Source organism: Haliotis cracherodii, unplaced genomic scaffold (genome assembly GCF_022045235.1).
Source record: "Haliotis cracherodii isolate W230 unplaced genomic scaffold, xgHalCrac1.p SCAF_18, whole genome shotgun sequence".
NCBI classification, from domain to species: domain Eukaryota; kingdom Metazoa; phylum Mollusca; class Gastropoda; order Lepetellida; family Haliotidae; genus Haliotis; species Haliotis cracherodii.
This window is the reverse complement of record NW_027266273.1, coordinates 19149782-19170602: the sequence shown is the minus strand read 5'-3', so window position 1 is coordinate 19170602 and position 20821 is coordinate 19149782. Positions and strand designations below refer to the sequence as shown.

The 20821-nt window shown below is 43.3% G+C and overlaps 1 protein-coding gene and 3 pseudogenes across 1 annotated transcript; all 4 read right to left on the bottom strand.

Moving 5' to 3' along the window:
* Positions 1 to 18: 18 nt before the first annotated feature.
* On the bottom strand, positions 19 to 2366 carry LOC139465529 (uncharacterized; annotated as a pseudogene).
* Positions 2367 to 2587: 221 nt separating this feature from the next.
* Positions 2588 to 3777, bottom strand: LOC139465528 (uncharacterized; annotated as a pseudogene).
* A 221-nt stretch (positions 3778 to 3998) lies between these two features.
* Positions 3999 to 6543, bottom strand: LOC139465527 (uncharacterized; annotated as a pseudogene).
* LOC139465360 (kelch-like protein 18) lies at positions 5491 to 18569 on the bottom strand. The gene is made up of 11 exons (XM_071247064.1): positions 18462 to 18569; positions 15904 to 16034; positions 15192 to 15332; positions 13921 to 14119; positions 12856 to 13016; positions 11919 to 12055; positions 10915 to 11022; positions 9527 to 9641; positions 9187 to 9291; positions 8302 to 8413; positions 5491 to 7224 (listed from the first exon to the last, which is right to left on the bottom strand). Exons 1-11 carry the CDS (start codon positions 18567 to 18569, stop codon positions 6832 to 6834), a joined length of 1710 nt encoding a protein of 569 aa, XP_071103165.1. The 3' UTR covers positions 5491 to 6831.
* Positions 18570 to 20821: the final 2252 nt, after the last annotated feature.

The window sequence follows — 20821 nt, the reverse complement described above, 5'->3', positions numbered from 1 at the left end:
CTGTATACACCTGTTCCCCTACCCTGTACAGAGAAAGGAGTGACATGCTGTATATAACACAGAAGCACTGAGTGTAACACCCTGTATACACCTGTTCCCCTACCCTGTACAGAGAAAGGAGTGACATGCTGTATATAACACAGAAGCACTGAGTGTGTAACACCCTGTATACACCTGTTCCCCTACCCTGTACAGAGAAAGGAGTGACATGCTGTATATAACACAGAAGCACTGAGTGTGTAACACCCTGTATACACCTGTTCCCCTACCCTGTACAGAGAAAGGAGTGACATGCTGTATATAACACAGAAGCACTGAGTGTGTAACACCCTGTATACACCTGTTCCCCTACCCTGTACAGAGAAAGAAGTGACATGCTGTATATAACACAGAAGCATCGAGTGTGTAACACCCTGTATACACCTGTTCCCCTACCCTGTACAGAGAAAGGAGTGACATGCTGTATATAACACAAGCACTGAGTGTGTAACACTCTGTATATACCTGTTCCCCTACCCTGTACAGAGAAAGGTGTGACATGCTGTATATAACACAGAAGCACTGAGTGTGTAACACCCTGTATATACCTGTTCCCCTACCCTGTACAGAGAAAGGAGTGACCTGCTGTATATAACACAGAAGCATCAAGTGTGTAACACCCTGTATACACCTGTTCCCCTACCCTGTACAGAGAAAGGAGTGACATGCTGTATATAACACAGAAGCATCAAGTGTGTAACACCCTGTATACACCTGTTCCCCTACCCTGTACAGAGAAAGGAGTGACATGCTGTATATAACACAGAAGCATCAAGTGTGTAACACCCTGTATACACCTGTTCCCCTACCCTGTACAGAGAAAGGAGTGACATGCTGTATATAACACAGAAGCATCAAGTGTGTAACACCCTGTATACACCTGTTCCCCTACCCTGTACAGAGAAAGGAGTGACATGCTGTATATAACACAGAAGCACTGAGTGTGTAACACCCTGTATACACCTGTTCCCCTACTCTGTACAGAGAAAGGAGTGACATGCTGTATATAACACAGAAGCACTGAGTGTGTAACACCCTGTATACACCTGTTCCCCTACTCTGTACAGAGAAAGGAGTGACATGCTGTATATAACACAGAAGCACTGAGTGTGTAACACCCTGTATACACCTGTTCCCCTACTCTGTACAGAGAAAGGAGTGACCTGCTGTATATAACACAGAAGCACTGAGTGTGTAACACCCTGTATACACCTGTTCCCCTACTCTGTACAGAGAAAGGAGTGACATGCTGTATATAACACAGAAGCACTGAGTGTGTAACACCCTGTATACACCTGTTCCCCTACCCTGTACAGAGAAAGGAGTGACATGCTGTATATAACACAGAAGCACTGAGTGTGTAACACCCTGTATACACCTGTTCCCCTACCCTGTACAGAGAAAGGAGTGACATGCTGTATATAACACAGAAGCACTGAGTGTGTAACACCCTGTATACACCTGTTCCCCTACCCTGTACAGAGAAAGGAGTGACATGCTGTATATAACACAGAAGCACTGAGTGTGTAACACCCTGTATACACCTGTTCCCCTACCCTGTACAGAGAAAGGAGTGACCTGCTGTATATAACACAGAAGCACTGAGTGTGTATCACTCTGTATAAACCTGTTCCCCTACCCTGTACAGAGAAAGGAGTGACATGCTGTGTATAACACAGAAGCATCGAGTGTGTAACACCCTGTATATACCTGTTCCCCTACCCTGTACAGAGAAAGGAGTGACCTGCTGTATATAACACAGAAGCACTGAGTGTGTATCACTCTGTATAAACCTGTTCCCCTACCCTGTACAGAGAAAGGAGTGACATGCTGTGTATAACACAGAAGCATCGAGTGTGTAACACCCTGTATATACCTGTTCCCCTACCCTGTACAGAGAAAGGAGTGACATGCTGTATATAACACAGAAGCATCGAGTGTGTAACACACTGTATATACCTGTTCCCCTACTCTGTACAGAGAAAGGAGTGACCTGCTGTATATAACACAGAAGCACTGAGTGTGTAACACTCTGTATACACCTGTTCCCCTACTCTGTACAGAGAAAGGAGTGACCTGCTGTATATAACACAGAAGCATTGAGTGTGTAACACTCTGTATACACCTGTTCCCCTAACCTGTACAGAGAAAGGAGTGACATGCTGTATATAACACAGAAGCACTGAGTGTGTAACACCCTGTATATACCTGTTCCCCTAACCTGTACAGAGAAAGGAGTGACATGCTGTATATAACACAGAAGCATCGAGTGTGTAACACTCTGTATACACCTGTTCCCCTAACCTGTACAGAGAAAGGAGTGACATGCTGTATATAACACAGAAGCATCGAGTGTGTAACACCCTGTATATACCTGTTCCCCTACCCTGTACAGAGAAAGGAGTGACATGCTGTGTATAACACAGAAGCATCGAGTGTGTAACACCCTGTATATACCTGTTCCCCTACTCTGTACAGAGAAAGGAGTGACCTGCTGTATATAACACAGAAGCACTGAGTGTGTAACACTCTGTATACACCTGTTCCCCTACTCTGTACAGAGAAAGGAGTGACCTGCTGTATATAACACAGAAGCATTGAGTGTGTAACACTCTGTATACACCTGTTCCCCTAACCTGTACAGAGAAAGGAGTGACATGCTGTATATAACACAGAAGCACTGAGTGTGTAACACCCTGTATATACCTGTTCCCCTAACCTGTACAGAGAAAGGAGTGACATGCTGTATATAACACAGAAGCATCGAGTGTGTAACACTCTGTATACACCTGTTCCCCTAACCTGTACAGAGAAAGGAGTGACATGCTGTATATAACACAGAAGCATCGAGTGTGTAACACCCTGTATATACCTGTTCCCCTACCCTGTACAGAGAAAGGAGTGACATGCTGTATATAACACAGAAGCATTGAGTGTGTAACACTCTGTATACACCTGTTCCCCTAACCTGTACAGAGAAAGGAGTGACATGCTGTATATAACACAGAAGCACTGAGTGTGTAACACCCTGTATATACCTGTTCCCCTAACCTGTACAGAGAAAGGAGTGACATGCTGTATATAACACAGAAGCATCGAGTGTGTAACACTCTGTATACACCTGTTCCCCTAACCTGTACAGAGAAAGGAGTGACATGCTGTATATAACACAGAAGCATCGAGTGTGTAACACCCTGTATATACCTGTTCCCCTACCCTGTACAGAGAAAGGAGTGACATGCTGTATATAACACAGAAGCATTGAGTGTGTAACACTCTGTATACACCTGTTCCCCTAACCTGTACAGAGAAAGGAGTGACATGCTGTATATAACACAGAAGCACTGAGTGTGTAACACCCTGTATATACCTGTTCCCCTAACCTGTACAGAGAAAGGAGTGACATGCTGTATATAACACAGAAGCATCGAGTGTGTAACACACTGTATATACCTGTTCCCCTACCCTGTACAGAGAAAGGAGTGACATGCTGTATATAACACAGAAGCACTGAGTGTGTAACACCCTGTATACACCTGTTCCCCTACCCTGTACAGAGAAAGGAGTGACATGCTGTATATAACACAGAAGCACTGAGTGTGTAACACCCTGTATAAACCTGTTCCCCTACCCTGTACAGAGAAAGGAGTGACATGCTGTATATAACACAGAAGCACTGAGTGTGTAACACCCTGTATACACCTGTTCCCCTACCCTGTACAGAGAAAGGAGTGACATGCTGTATATAACACAGAAGCACTGAGTGTGTAACACCCTGTATATACCTGTTCCCCTACCCTGTACAGAGAAAGGACTGACATGCTGTATATAACACAGAAGCATCAAGTGTGTAACACCCTGTATATACCTGTTCCCCTGCCCTGTACAGAGAAAGGAGTGACCTGCTGTATAAAACACAGAAGCATCGAGTGTGTAACACCCTGTATACACCTGTTCCCCTACCCTGTACAGAGAAAGGAGTGACCTGCTGTATATAACACGGAGGCACTGAGTGTGTAACACTCTGTATATACCTGTTCCCCTACCCTGTACAGAGAAAGGAGTGACATGCTGTATATAACACGGAGGCACTGAGTGTGTAACACCCTGTATATACCTGTTCCCCTACCCTGTACAGAGAAAGGAGTGACCTGCTATATATAACACAGAAGCATCGAGTGTGTAACACCCTGTATACACCTGTTCCCCTACCCTGTACAGAGAAAGGTGTGACCTGCTGTATATAACACAGAAGCACTGAGTATGTAACACCCTGTATATACCTGTTCCCCTACCCTGTACAGAGAAAGGAGTGACATGCTGTATATAACACAGAAGCACTGAGTGTGTAACACCCTGTATACACCTGTTCCCCTACCCTGTACAGAGAAAAGAGTGACATGATGTATATAACACAGAAGCACTGAGTGTGTAACACCCTGTATATACCTGTTCCCCTACCCTATACAGAGAAAAGAGTGACATGCTGTATATAACACAGAAGCACTGAGTGTGTAACATCCTGTATACACCTGTTCCCCTAACCTGTACAGAGAAAGGAGTGACATGCTGTATATAACACAGAAGCACTGAGTGTGTATCACTCTGTATATACCTGTTCCCCTACCCTGTACAGAGAAAGGAGTGACATGCTGTATATAACACAGAAGCACTGAGTGTGTAACACCCTGTATATACCTGTTCCCCTACCCTGTACAGAGAAAGGAGTGACATGCTGTATATAACACAGAAGCACTGAGTGTTTAACACTCTGTATATACCTGTTCCCCTACCCTGTACGGAGGAGTGACATGCTGTATATAACACAGAAGCACTGAGTGTGGAACACTCTGTATATACCTGTTCCCCTACCCTGTACAGAGAAAGGAGTGACATGCTGTATATAACACAGAAACACTGAGTGTATAACACCCTGTATATACCTGTTCTCCAGCTCTGTACAGAGAAAGGAGTGACATGCTGTATATAACACAGAAGCACTGAGTGTTTAACACTCTGTATATACCTGTTCTCCGGCTTTGTACAGAGAAAGGAGTGACATGCTGTATATAACACAGTAGCACTGAGTGTGTAACACCCTGTATATACCTGTTCCCCTACCCTGTACAGAGAAAGGAGTGACATGCTGTATGCTGTATATAACACAAGCACTGAGTGTGTAACACCCTGTATATACCTGTTCCCCTACCCTGTACAGAGAAAGGAGTGACATGCTGTTTATAACACAGAAGCACTGAGTGTGTAACACCCTGTATATACCTGTTCCCCTACCCTGTACAGAGAAAGGAGTGACATGCTGTATATAACACAGAAGCACTGAGTGTGTAACACTCTGTATATACCTGTTACCCTAATCTGTACAGAGAAAGGAGTGACATACTGTATATAACACAGAAGCACTGAGTGTGTAACACCTTCTATATACCCGTTCCCAAGCTCTGTACAGAGTGACTTGCTATATACTGTATATAACACTTGCCTTGAGTGTGTAACACCCTGTATATTATCATACCTGTTCCCAAGATCTATACAGAGAAAGAAATTTCATGCCATATTCTGTAAATGACACAGAAGCACTAATTTTCTGAGACCCTGTGTGTACCTGATGCCCTATACTGAACAGAGAAAGGAGTGACATGCTAACACACTATCACAGATAGCAATCACAGTGTTGACAAGATCACATGCAATCATACATAACATTTGTACGGTCCTGGTATTTTTTCCACATACATAAAAGTAAAAGAATTGATCAGTGTACACACTGTCATTGGATGAATATGTAAGAAAGTAGGTTGTCATAAAAAAGCAGCTGACAATCTCGTCTTGGTGTTATGTAACACAGAAAATGACAATCTACTATGATCTAGACCTACAAGGAGATAGGTAGTGAGTGCTTCAGAGGGCCCATGTCATTGACCCATTACAAATAAATGACCTAAGGAATAACATGGGCCCCATGCCCTATATATGTGGGACACGTTCCGTCTTTTACAACTGTAATCGGTGACGTAACCCTTGAGAATTCAATTCAATCTGAAGCTCTGGGCAAATGCAGGCTATAGACTAACAACATATATTATTTTGGTTCATTTTGGGAGTAAATTACACACAGTCGTTAATCATATCCATAGTTTTGACTAGTCCACAAGATGACACAGTCATCATCATCATCATCATCATCATCATCATCATCATCATCATGTATTAGCAGAGGTATCTTACTAAACATCAAACAAGGTCCCATGATGTCATATGTAACTTATGGCTCATCAAGGGAACTTGACTACAGGTTACAGCTGTATAAAGGTGACTAGTTCACATGTGAGCTTCAGTCTCTGGTGGTCCGCTCAACTTGTATCAGCAAGACTCTGGACTAGCAACTGTCCAATCAAGATCACTCAGCACCAGCTAATGTAGAGTTAGCTGGTCAAGACCATCAGCATAACTGGCAAGCAACATCTTGACTCAACTCACGACCATTAATTAGCATCGAGTCTATCCACGTTAGGTCAAGCCTTTGCAATATTACTCAGCATCAATCAAACCCATTTTTATGACATTCAGAGCCAAGAATCAACATCGCAACATTCCATTCAGGACCATCCACCAAATGGCCTGCAGCATTCTGCTAGCAACATCACTCAGCATCCTTCTGGCAACATCACTCAAAATCAATCAGAACCTGCTCCAGACTCCACAGCACCAACCATTGCCAGTTCCGTATAAGTGTTTCACAGATTCACATCCACAGTCATGATGAACACCCAATCACACGGCTGCTTCCTCCATGGGGACCACGCCGACCCCAACTCCTCCCTCGTGGGCACTCATGGAGGCGACAAACGTCCATGTGTTCGACTCTGGATCATACATCTCCACAGAGTTCAAGTTGGCCTGACCATCGTAGCCTCCTATTGCATATAACTTCCCATACGTTGCTGCCACAGCAACTCGGCTCCTCTTCATCTTCATAGGCAAAACATACTCCCATGTATTGCTGCCTGGGTCATAGCGCTCAACAGTCTTGAGAAACACAGCACCGTCATAGCCTCCCACGGCATACAGTTTACCATTGAGGGCAGCCACGCCCAGACGGCATCGCTTGGAGTTCATGTTGGCTATTGTTCTCCACTGCCCAGTTGTTGTGTTGTAACATTCCACCTACAATCAAGCAATCGAGAAAAATACAGTATAGTTATGGCTACACATTTTGTTTCGCTTTTTCAACGCCACACTGTGGTATTCCAGCTGATTGACGGCAGCCTGTACATAATCAAGTCAATATCATGAGCAGTGAACCACATCGTTGGGGTACCCTTACATGCAATAAACCAAGTCACTTACCATGCTCAACTAGACCAGTCATACCATGAAGTAATCTCAACCAGCATTGGTTGCTTAGATCCTATTCCAACCCCGATTTGTTTGTTTGTTAACGCCACACTCAGCAACATTCCAGCTATATGACAGGGGTCTGTAAATAATCGAGTCTGGACAAGACAATCCAGTGATTGACATAATGAGCATCAATCCATGCAATTGGGATATGATGACATGCATAAACCAAGTCAGCAAGCATGACCACCCAATTGCTTCTTCTGACAGGCATAGTCGCCTTTAAAGGCAAGCATGGGTTGCTGAAGACCAGTTCCCACCCGGATCTTCACTCGAACTCAGAGTGAGTGAGTGAGTGAGTGAGCTGGGGTTAATGCCGCTTTTAACATTATTCCAGTTATATCAGCATGTCAGCTTAATGTGGGAGGAAAGCCAGAAGTGATGCAGGTCTTAGACGTTTACCACTTCGGTTAAACCAACAAGCACGGGTATGGTGCTGACAAACCTAGAAACATAATCTGGGCGAACCGGGATTCGAACCCACAATCATAGGTTTCTGGCATGCCCAAGGGACGCAACTCTGCACAGCAAATTGCGGCGCCTTAGATGACTGGGCCACCGTGCCCTCTCGAACCCAGAATCCCCATGTGGTGGCAACACATGTTGGGTTCTAAAAGTGTTTCAAACTTGTTCTCACATATGTCCACAATGCCCAAAGAGTCAACGTAAAAACACAACATGATATACGGAAGCTGGCAAGCATGGTCAGAGATGAGAATCATGTAACACATGACCATGACCTTGATTTCTCCCAGAATGCTCAGCCTCCTATGATAGGGACAGAGAATCCAGAATAGTTGGATTACCCAGCCTAATTCATGAAAGAATGAGAACAGAACTTACAGAATCAAATATTGATAACCCATCATGGCCGCCACAGGCGTAGATGTCCCCATGCAGTACGGCAACACCAGCGGCACTTCGGTACTTCTGCATACTTGTCATCATCGACCACCTACAACATCATTGAATTCACTCAAACATGTTTTACATGACCTGTTTCATCAGCAAAGAACTTTTTTACTTCAGCGCACATGGATAAACATCTATATATCGATAAACTATGAACATGAAGTAGCTTTCAACTCCTTGTTGAACTAATGCTGGTGGAAAGGATCTATTGGGTACATGCAGTCACTGATATTGCGAGCAATGGTCCACGTCAACAATCAGTGTACAATGTTATTCTATTAACAAAGTCATCGAGCCAGACCTTCTTATCTATTTAGTGAAATAAAATACTTCATAGACCACATGTTAGTCTAAATGACAGAGGACACACATTGACTGAGATGACAACCCACATGTGTACAATGTGTGAAGCCCATTTCTGGTGTCCCCTGCCGTGATATTGCTGGAATATTGCTCACTCACTCAATGTCTAATTCGGAATAGTTTAACTGTAGCCCTGGCAAAAAACTGTTTAGATACGTGTATGAAACCAGAGACCATACAGATATATGGTCTCTTATGAAACGATCAAATCATGTGTACACTAAGTTGACTGAAGCTTTATCTTTACTCAAACATATACAAGTCAAAAGGAATGTGTGCATCATCAGAAAGAAATGCGAACATTAGCGACTTGTAGTGTAACCGAGCTATAGTGAGTTTTTGTCATTAAACAATATGTCACGTGACTGACCATGGGTCCGGGTAGTCCATGTGGGTACTCAGGACCCACCTGACCCGAGTACCCAAGTTACCCGTCCCAGCCCTACCACTTACATATTTGACTTGGGATCAAAGCACTCCACAGACTTGAGGGAGGAGACTCCGTCATACCCTCCACAGACAAACAGCTTGCTGTTCAGTGCAGCAGCTCCCAGGGCACTAGGCACAGAACACACAAACAGAAGCTTAGCATAGTTTCAGACAAGCAAAAACAGTCTATATTTTTTACTTTGCAATTATCCCCCCCCCCCCCCGCCATCTGAATGCGGTATTAGTTTAGTCCATACTGTGTTTTATATAGAGTGCCCTGTTGCAAACTAAAGTGAGAATTAAACATCCAATGGTAAAACTTTGAAGAACCCAAGAGCTAGTCGTACAGAGTTGTCTCCCCTACCTCCTCTTGCAGTTCATGGCAGAGACTTTCTTCCACCGTTTGCTCTCCTGCTCGAACACCTCCACTGTGTTCAGCCTGTCCATGCCGTTGTAGCCGCCGATGGCGTACAGGTAGCCTGGGCAAACATACAGTTGACCAGGTAAAGGGGGACTACAGACCGGCAGACGTGATAGTCTTCACAGGTGACCACACAAAGATACATGGCAGCCACAACAGGAGCAGATATACCACAAAAAATAGTTATGGACCACCCGATTCTTTCCTTTTACTATAGTCAACATATATATATATGGCATGACAGATTAACTATATTCAGGATGGGAATAGGAAATAATCAGGTGGTCCTTAACTATTTTTTAGTAGCATATGAGATTTTTGTTATTACTCACAGATTCAATGCACAACAGAAACTTTCCTCTATACTTGATGATGTCATTCACACACATGCTGTGTGCACAGTGACAATTGGGACGACATACTTTTGTATGAGATTGAGTGAATACTACAGATCATACTATCATGATCTTAGGTGAGGCAAAATGGGGTTTAACATCATATTCAAGATTATTGTTCTTATAAAGTGAGGAGCATGTATGTGTGTGTGTCTGGCTGTTTTCATTCGTCTGGACTAATGCCGGGTGTATAATGCTAGCCCACTGAGTTACCATGCCGCAATTTACCGGTACTACGGATTTTGATTAACGCGGCAATCAGCTATATTTCAGCGGTCTGTAGATAATCAAGTCTTGGCCAGACAATCCAGTGATTGACAACATGAGCATCAATCCTAGCAGTTGGGATAATACCTTTTGGTATGACGTGACCAGCAGTGTTTGGAATAGCCCATAGGCCAGAGGCAGACAGATTTATTTTTGGGCTGATAGTTTTAATTTTCACCAGGCCCTTAAGCATGTTAAGGCTCTTAGTTTACTCTGCTGAGTTTCAGACACTGGAGACTGTGGATTGAACCACCGACCCATTCTCCAGGAAGACGCTCTATCCACTACACCACAGAGGCAGTCCCCATGATCATAAGATCCACAGCAATTTGTGGTGAAAAACTTCCAAGAAACGTAGCATTCTAGGAGCATATGACAATTTGGCCAAACTTATATGTATATGAGTTTTGCTGACAAGCAATCACCCTGTTTCAACTAAGACTGACCACCCAATCCAGACAGGTGCTTGGGACCAATATTCTTATCCCACATCTCGACTAGAGGCTAGTTATTATACACTAACAGTGGGTATGTATAAACCCTGTAAATGTAATTAGAGTAGATAAAAACTATAGATAGGACAGCATCTTATTATTTTGAGTTTCGCAAACCTTTACACTGAAAGATGTGGTTGGATGAAAGTTGTTAATCTAGACGTGTTGGACTTACCGTTGAGGACGGCGACGCCCACTCGGCTTCTCATGGTGCTCATAGCCTCAGCAACCTTCCATCGCCCCACCACCGGGTCAAAACACTCCACCGTGCTCAGAGAGTCACCTACAAACAACATTAAACATGTGTACCTGGTGTGAACTGACATACCTGCAACAATGTGGGTTCATGATATGAGTTGGATGTACCCGATGTTAGTGACCATGTTGACTACTGTACCTCAAGATGTGAGGTCATAAACCTAATGATGTGAATTACAGTACCTGATCAGGTGAGCTAACAAAACCTAACGATGTGAACTGATGTACGGTCACGTACCTGATCAGGTGAGCTAACAAAACCTAATGATGTGAACTGATCTACGGTCACATACCTGATCAGGTGAGCTAACAAAACCTAATGATGTGAACTGATCTACGGTCACATACCTGATTAGGTGAGCTAACATACCCAATGATGTGAACTAATCTACAGTTACGTACCTGATCAGGTGAGCTAACATACCTAACAATGTGAACTGATGTACGGTCATGTACCTGATCAGGTGAGGTAAATACCTAACAACGTGAACTGATGTAGGGTCTCATACCTGATCAGGTGAGCTAACATACCCAACGACGTGAACTCATGTAGGGTCATATACCTCATCAGGTGAGCTAACATACCTTACGCCGTGAACTGATGTACTGTCTCAAACATGATCAGGTGAGCTAGCATACCTAACGCCGTGAACTGATGTACGGACACGTACCTTATCAGGTGAGCTAACATACCTAACGATGTGAACAGATGTAAGGTCACATACCTCATCAGGTGAGCTAGCATTCCTAACGCCATGAACTGGTGTACGGTCGCGTACCTCATCAGGTGAGCTAACATACCTAACGCTGTGAACTGATGTACTGTCACATACCTGATCAGGTGAGCTAACAGACCAAACATACCTAATGATGTGTACTGACACACCTGCCAATGTGAGTTGAAGATATGAACTGACTTACCTGACGACGTGAGGCCTCCCACAGCATAGATGATGCCGGGTACATCTGTACAACACCGTGGTCGTGTTTTGAAAGTCTGTAATAACGTCCGCCTCTCTGGCATCAGGTGGTAATCTCGAGCCTCATCCAATAAATCTCTGAGAAACAATACAAGCATTAGCTAATCATTTGCAAAATTTCACAGAATGAAGTACTCATTTCACTTTGGTTGAAGACATACAACATCTGTCTGACATAAAAATAATTACCCACAACTAACTAATGAAGGACCAAGGACTCCAGTTCTGTCTGAGGCTTAAATAAATAATAGAATTGGTTCTCAGGCAATTATTGCGAGGGCAGGTAGCATTGTTTTGTTGGTTTTTTTTGTTGTTGTTCAAGGTAGTATGTAACCAAATTTTTTTCACAATAATTTCTGGGAAATTATATTGTACCTAAGTATTGTAGCATAACTGCCGGGGTCGTGTGTTCGAGATACAGCATGTACAGAATATTTAAAGATGTTGTATTTCATTTTTAAATGGAAATAAAAACAAAACGTGCGGCAGATCTTATGATGTTGCGGGCAGTGCATATTAATTTTTGTAGCCTAAGATTCATGAGATAACCAAGGCTACTTCTACCTTCACTGAATCTCAAAACTGATTTCCATAACGATATACATACATCATCATCAGTCTGTGCCAAATGTGTCCGAGTCTACTTGCCCAAACATGGCTCTTAACATCATTTTCATTATAATATAGTTTAGCTTACTAGACCAAACAGACTTTTACTGGACTCTGGGTTCAAACTAAAGGGAAAAGTTGCAGACTGCATCATGATCATGGTGATCAGGTGTCCAAAATGGACTGATAGAATGACAATTTCCATCATCAAAAACACTACAACAAAAACAGGGAGAGATGTGTCCCTCATGTTCCAGTATAGTAATCACCTGCACTGCAGCGAGCTCTTGATCAGCTCCTCCGTGGCCACCTTGTCCGACAGATACTGCGGGGTGAGCAGCGGCAACCGCACCTTCACCATCAACTCTGGCAACGCCTCCTTCCTGTTCTCCATCAAGTGCTTCACCCACTTCAGGGCCGACTCAAATACCTGGCAACAAGCTCACATAAGTCAGTCAAGGTTTCACTGGTACATCTGTAATATATTTGTTGATGATGGAAAACTGAGACATGTCTGATTGCCACAGCACCCAAATGGTGTGGTGATAGGTGCATGCTATCTCAACCACTGACTGACAGACTTGACTTATTTGATAGGCATTTCTTAGAGCGAGTGTGAGTGAGCGAGTTGGGTTTAACGCCGCTTTTAACAGTATTCCAGTTATATCGCGCCGTGGCAGCTTTATGTGGGAGGAAAGCCCCAAGTGATGCAGGTCTCAGACGTTTACCACTTCGGTGAAACCCACGAGCACGGGTATGGTGCTGACAAACCTAGAAACATAATCGGGGCGAACCGGGATTCGAACCCACAATCATAGGTTTCTGGCGTGCCCAAGGGACGCAACTCTGCATAGCGAATCGCGACGCCTTAGACGACTGGGCCACCTGTGCCCCCGCATTTCTTAGGAGTTGATGGATGACCAAGTGGACACAATTTATGTATAACAACTTCTTATTTTATTGTAATGGTGACGTTTTGGAATAGATCTTCATACCGTTGTCCCTGTCTGACAACAGTATAAGGATCCATACCAAAACATTGCCATTACAGTAAAACAAGAACGAGTTGTTATCCATAAATTGTGTCTACTTTGATAAATTTGACCATTCACCATAATTTCTTGCAGGCTGAAGTAATACAGCAGTAATATAGGTCTCTCATAGCAAGTGGGGGGGAAACATCCAACAGACTAATGATCATAATCGGATTTAAACCTACAACCTGCAGTTCCTGGTATTGCTAAGGGACATAACTCTGTACATATTTGCAGCACCTGAGACTACTGGGCTACTCATGCCCCTATCATGCATTTATTGATGGTGACGAGTGCTACCTGCTCCTCGTTGGTGACGTTGAGTTCGTCCCTGGAGATGATGTCAACCATGTCGGTGTGACTCAGGTTGAGGAACTCCTCGGTGCAGGACACCTGGCGGAAGTTGTTCTGGATGTATTTGTTGGCTGCCTCCACCAGCCCGGAGCACATGTACTGGTCCGCAAAGGCTCGCACTGCAAGGCAGTTCTGTGGGTGCAGTCTGCAACACACCAAACATATCACAGTCTCAGAGCTTCTGGTGAACACAATTGTGTTCTAAAGTGAGTAAGTGAGTGAGTTGGGTTTACCGCTGCTGAGAACAGTATTCTAGTCATATCACAGCGTGTCAGCTTAAATAAGTTAAAAGCCCGAAGTGACATAGCTATCAGATGTTCACCACTTTAGTGAAACCCACAAGCATGGTGTTGAGAAAACTAGAAACATTATTTGGGGCAAAAACGGGATCTGAACCCACAATCAGCCGTTACTGACATGCCCAAGTGATGCAACTCTGCACAACAAATAATGGTGCCATGGACGACGGGGTCACCCTTGCCCCCAATTCACCATAGGGAAGCTAAAGCTGTCACTGAATTCCACTATAGAGACACTGGACATTCCCGCGAAGTTAACATGGCGGTAAGGGTAGTTGTTGCCAAGGGGTCTTCGAAGAACAAACGAAAACCAAGGGATCAAAAGTTCAAAACAATGTTCTTTCTATCAGATCTTATCACATCTTATCCGGGCTTGCACGTGGTCAAATAATATTTTCCAAGTCACATTTTCGTAAAACATCATGGAGCACCCAGGGTGCAACATTACACATGGAAACTATTCAAAGACACCTCTCGCAATCACAGTCACCTCTCATATTCGCAGTTCTCAATCCGACCTCATGGTCTTTCTACAATTGAGTGAGTGAGTGAGTTGGGTTAAACGCCGCTTTTAACAGTATTCCAGTTATATCACAGCGTGTCAGCTTAATGTGGGAGGAAAGCCCGAAACGATGCAGGTCTCGGACGTTTACCACTTCGGTGAAACCCACGAGCACGAGTATGGTGCTGACAAACCTAGAAACATAATCGGGGCGAACCGGGATTCGAAGCCACAATCATAGGTTTCTGGCATGCCCAAGGGACGTAACTCTGCACAGCTAATCGCGGCGCCTTAGACGACTGGGCCACCCGTGCCCCCCTTCTTTCTACAAGGTACGTACGTAACTCTCCACTCTAAGCAACCGTTCGTTCACCATTACAGTAAATGTCTCAGCACAGCCATTCACTTCTTCTCACCTGTCCTTGAGGAAGTCACAGCATGCCTCCTTCACACTCTGCAGGTGCAGAAAGCTGGCGGCAATGAGCAGAGACTGCACGTTGTTCAGGTTGATCTCCACACGGCCATTGTAGGCGTAGTTCACCAGGGACTCCAGGGCACTGCCAGCAACAAGACAGCACATGTAACCACGGTAACCAGGTCAGATGTTGCCGAATCTGAATCTAGACCACTATCGTTCTTACCTATAACTTGATTTTCATGCTTCATTTGAAACAGAGTATATCACATCATGCACCTAACACTTCTTAACCCCTCAATCCCCTATAGCCCATTCAAAAAATCTCCTTTCTAGTGCCTCATCTGCTAGTCAACGTGGAGGTTTCAAAGCATCACATCTGGTCTCCAGATCTTGTAAAATGAATGTAAACAGTCAGCACCAAATGGAGAACAATAATGTTACAGAGTTTCACTTGCAGTCAAATTTTGCTCAGGGTTCGCCTGACAAGATCTATGGAAGCATGTCAGATCTTGATGGAGAGTGGAGGGGGGGAACAGTTTTATTTGAATCATGAAAATACAAGTTGGGGACTCTCAAAAACTACTGCCTTGGTGGTACTGAGCGATCTGAGTTTACTGCTTCTGAGATTGCATGTCCTGGTGTCCTTGAGCATGTACAGCTTGTTGCCATAGTTATTAAATAAAGGGATCCAAAAAGCTAGAGCTACCCACCTGGCATCAATGCCTTGCATGCCGATCTCATCCTGCTTGGATTCCACCATGTCGTGCGTGAACATTGCGTGGAAGTAGGGAATGGTCGCCGCCAGGATGATGCGGTGAGCGGAGAACTTCTGATCTCCCACCTGGGCAAACGTGAAGATGTTACTTATACAGAGTCAGGGGGCAAACGTGAAGATGTTACTTATACAGAGTCAGGGGGAACACGTGAAGATGTTACTTATACAGGGTCAGGGGGCAAAGATGAAGATGTTACTTATACAGAGTCAGGGGGCACAGGTAAAGATGTTACTTATACAGGCTCAGAGGACACACGTGAAGATGTTCCTTATACAGAGTCAGGGGGCACATGTGAAGATGTTACTTATACAGAGTCAGAGGACACACGTGAAGATGTTCCTTATACAGTGTCAGGGGGCACATGTGAAGATGTTACTTATACAGAGTCAGGGGGCAAACATGAAGATGCTACTTATACAGTGTCAGGGGGCACAAGTGAAGATGTTACTTATACAGGGTCAGGGGGCAAACGTGAAGATGTTACTTATACAGGGTCAGAGGGCACACGTGAAGATGTTCCTTATACAGAGTCAGGGGGCACACGTGAAGATGTTACTTATACAGAGTCAGGGGGCACATGTGAAGATGTTACTTATACAGAGTCAGGGGGCAAACATGAAGATGCTACTTATACAGTGTCAGGGGGCACAAGTGAAGATGTTACTTATACAGGGTCAGGGGGCAAACGTGAAGATGTTACTTATACAGGGTCAGAGGGCACACGTGAAGATGTTCCTTATACAGAGTCAGGGGGCACACGTGAAGATGTTACTTATACAGAGTCAGGGGGCACACGTGAAGATGTTACTTATACAGGGTCAGAGGGCACACTTGAAGATGTTACTTATACAGAGTCAGGGGGCACATGTGAAGATGTTACTTATACAGAGTCAGGGGGCAAACATGAAGATGCTACTTATACAGTGTCAGGGGGCACAAGTGAAGATGTTACTTATACAGGGTCAGGGGGCACACGTGAAGATGTTACTTATACAGAGTCAGGGGGCACATGTGAAGATGTTACTTATACAGAGTCAGGGGGCAAACATGAAGATGCTACTTATACAGAGTCAGGGGGCACAAGTGAAGATGTTACTTCTACATGTGAAGATGTTACCAAATTATACAGGGTCAGGGGCACAATTCACCATCACGACCAAGACAGTCATTGACATAATGAAGCTCATAATAACTTACAGGGTATATTGCTATTTTAGAAAGTTGACCATGTTGACTGGATTTAGAGACTTACGGAGTAATACACTTGACTGGGCGCAATTTTTGAATTTCAACTAATGTTGCCAGCTTGAAGCTAAGCGAGACTAATGATTTAATATAATTAGCCAACACATAACTACCATGACTACAGGACCACACACACTATCTGAAATAAAAAGTGCTTGTTTACTCAGTGATCTGCACCCGATTTGTTTACCCTAATGTCAATGTGCAGTTGCCATTTTCTCTGCAAAACTTGATAAAAATTGCACGGATTTTCCACAAATAACATTAGAATAAGTCGTTGAATAGAGACAGCCAACTCATACCCTACGTCACGACTAACCCTATGGACAATAAAGTGGTGTCTGATTGTCAAATGGTGATCAACCCCTAAGGATCATGAAGTGATGTTTGATCATTAAGGGATACCTAACTCTAATGATCATAAAGGGGTGTATGATCAGAAAGGGGACCGTAGGGGTAAGGATAGTGCTGGGGGTAACCTACCCTAAGCCTAACACAACTAACCCTAAGGATTGGTTTGGTTTGGTTTGCTGTTTAATGCCTCAATCAGCAATATTCCAGCTATATGATGGCGGTCTGTAAATAATCGAGTCTGGACCAGACAATCCAGTGATTAATATCATGAGCATCGATCCACGCAATTGGGATACGATGACATGCATCAACCAAGTCAGCGAGCCTGACCACCCGATCCCGTTAGTCGACTTTTACGACAAGCATAGTCACCTATTTATGGCAAGCATGGGTTGCTGAAGACCTATTCAATCCCAGATCTTCACAGGTTAATCCTAAGGATCTAACAGCCATCTGAGATCCGTGAAGCAGGAGCAACAGACCGCAGCCTGAGCCAATTAGTGCTATGAAAGATGAGCCAGGTAAACTGCATGGCTGCTCAGTCTTGTTTGAAATGGGGAAACGGCACAATAATCTTCAACACAAATTTCCATAAAATGGTTCTGTTTAGGTCATGTTTATCATGTCACTAGGCCTAAATCAGATGGGAATACTCCAGTTACCATGGTAGTATATTCTTCAAGTTCCAGCAATTTGGCCGCAGTTACCATAATACAAATATTTTTAATTGATATGTTTTGTATATATTCACAGAACAAACAGAATACATGTAAACAAACAAGTGACAGGTGAAAACTGGGTCAGTCAATCTCGATGCCTTCAAGAACAAAACATATGGGCATAATGTAGTTTCGTTGTGATTTCCAGCAATATGTGAACACCAGACTGTCTACCTTTAGTGTTACGTCGCATAATTTTCCCTGTCGCCTGATGTCCGCAATCTTTGGAAAAGCAGACACAGGAAGATCTTCCTCAATAAACGAGACCCTCTCTTCGGCCATTTTGTTTATTGACTTTTCCCGCGGATTATCTCCCTTGTTTGACAGCGCCCGGGGAATATAGTCTATTTCATGCATCGATACAGTTGTCATTAAGGATTTGTCCTTTTTGTTCTTCTTTTTTTTCTTAAAGAGGGGGAGGGGAGTAGTTTATAAAGACAGTAGCTGTTTTCAAACTCTCTTAAACCTCTACGGTGTTATTTGTTCAATATGATTCCAGTCAATTATTGTTCTCTGGGTGAAGTCATTGATTAACTTCGTTTTCTGGAGAGATTCATTGTCGGAATGTTTCGTTCATCGTACCAGAGATCATATAATAGATTATTATTGTCTATTCTGTGGTCACTCTCCTCTCCAGTGTAACTACATCCAAATCTTCTCTACCGTCAGAGACCATATACCGACATATGGTCTCTGCTACCGTATAAACACCGCCCCATACCTGTATATAAGCTTGTCAACCATACTCTGTACACCACTTTCTTGATAACGGTGTTAGAACCTACACCGAAACGTCGCTCCTAATTATACTAAAGAATATGTTCATCCATATATGTTATCCTTACTTAAAAAAAATAATTCGTCATGCATTACCATATGGTTTTATGTACCTAAAAAAATACCCAAAGGGTTTAGCTTTCTTTCCTTTTTTGGGGGGTCGTGACATGTCAAAATAAAAGAAATCCATACATAGGCATAAACATGGCTGAAATGTCTCTTAAAAATGGAGACCTGTTTTCCAACCGTCCCGAACAAAGGTGCGTGGTGTGACTGTAATCATTACATGGCCCGGGACTGTTGTAAAATACACGTCAAGGCTGTTAGACGGCAATAGCGCATAACTAATGCGCAGGGGACCTACTTTGCGTTGAGCATTTGAAGAACCTGCCTAGGCTAATTACATACACTCCAGCGTGTTTTGTTCCTTCCTTATGAAGCATGCGGATTACTGTTTTGACTGTTTAACGCCACACTAAGCAATATTCCAGTTACATGACAATGGTCTGTAAATAATCGAGTCGATCTGGATCAGACAATCCAGTTATTGATATCATGAGCATCTATCCACGCAGTTGGGATACGATGACATGCATCAACCAAGTCAGCGAGCCTGACCACCCGATCCCGTTAGTCGCCTATTACGACAAGCATAGTCGCCTCTTAAGGCAACCATGGGTTTTTGAAGACCTATTCTACCCCAGACTTTAAAGGGTCTACTGGTTGGTTATTCAACTTTAGATGCATGTGTATCAAACATTGTACTCGTGTGAATGTCAAACAATGTACACACGTGACTGCCAAACATTGAACATGTGTGACTGTCAAACATTGCCCCATGTAAATGTCAAACATCGTACGTGGGACTGTCAAACATTGCACAATGTGACTGATAAACATCGTGCATGTGATTGTCAAACATTGTACACGTGTGACTGTTAAACACTGCACCCATGTGACTTTATAAACATCGTACACGTGTGACTGTTAAACACTGCACCCATGTGACTTTATAAACATTGTACACGTGTGACTGTTAAATACTGCACCCATTTGACTTTATAAACACTGTACACTTGTGCCAAGTAGACAGCCCTAGTGCGCGTGTACAACACGGGTATTGTGACTACAACGCGCCATTGTATCTGTATCTGTAAAGCGATATCGTGGCATACTATCTTGGATCACATGGCCAATGTGGATGGTGGTTGGTTCAAAATTAGAGAGGTGTGAAAGAGTGAGTTGAATAAGGGCGTATCGTCACATCGATCAACAAAATGAAACATACTTTTGTCATGTAAATAGTAAGGAAGTTTGGGTATCTTATGTGGCAGCATCGGTAATGATGACGTTTTGATAAGTCACTTGCTTGGTATTGTGCGATTTCCGTTTAGACAATTTTGACCTGTAACACCAGCTAAATATTTCACCTGAACAATGCTTATTTTATCGTGTGTATGTTATAGTCAATGTGTAAAATTACTACAATTTTCACTTAGGCAATTTATTAAACGTCTAAATATTTAGTTATTTTACAAATTAACTGAAAAAATCTGTCCATGTATTTTTGACTGAAAATGATAGGATAAAAAGAAAACGAAAGTCAAAATTGAAAGTTCTTTTCTATATATGTTGGCCTCTAACCCTAGCATGATTAGTCTATTGTTATGTTTTAGTGTCCTTTTGAACGTCGTGATAATTGTTAGTCAATATTATTTGGACATTCTATAAATTGCCTGTGTAAATCAGATTTAACA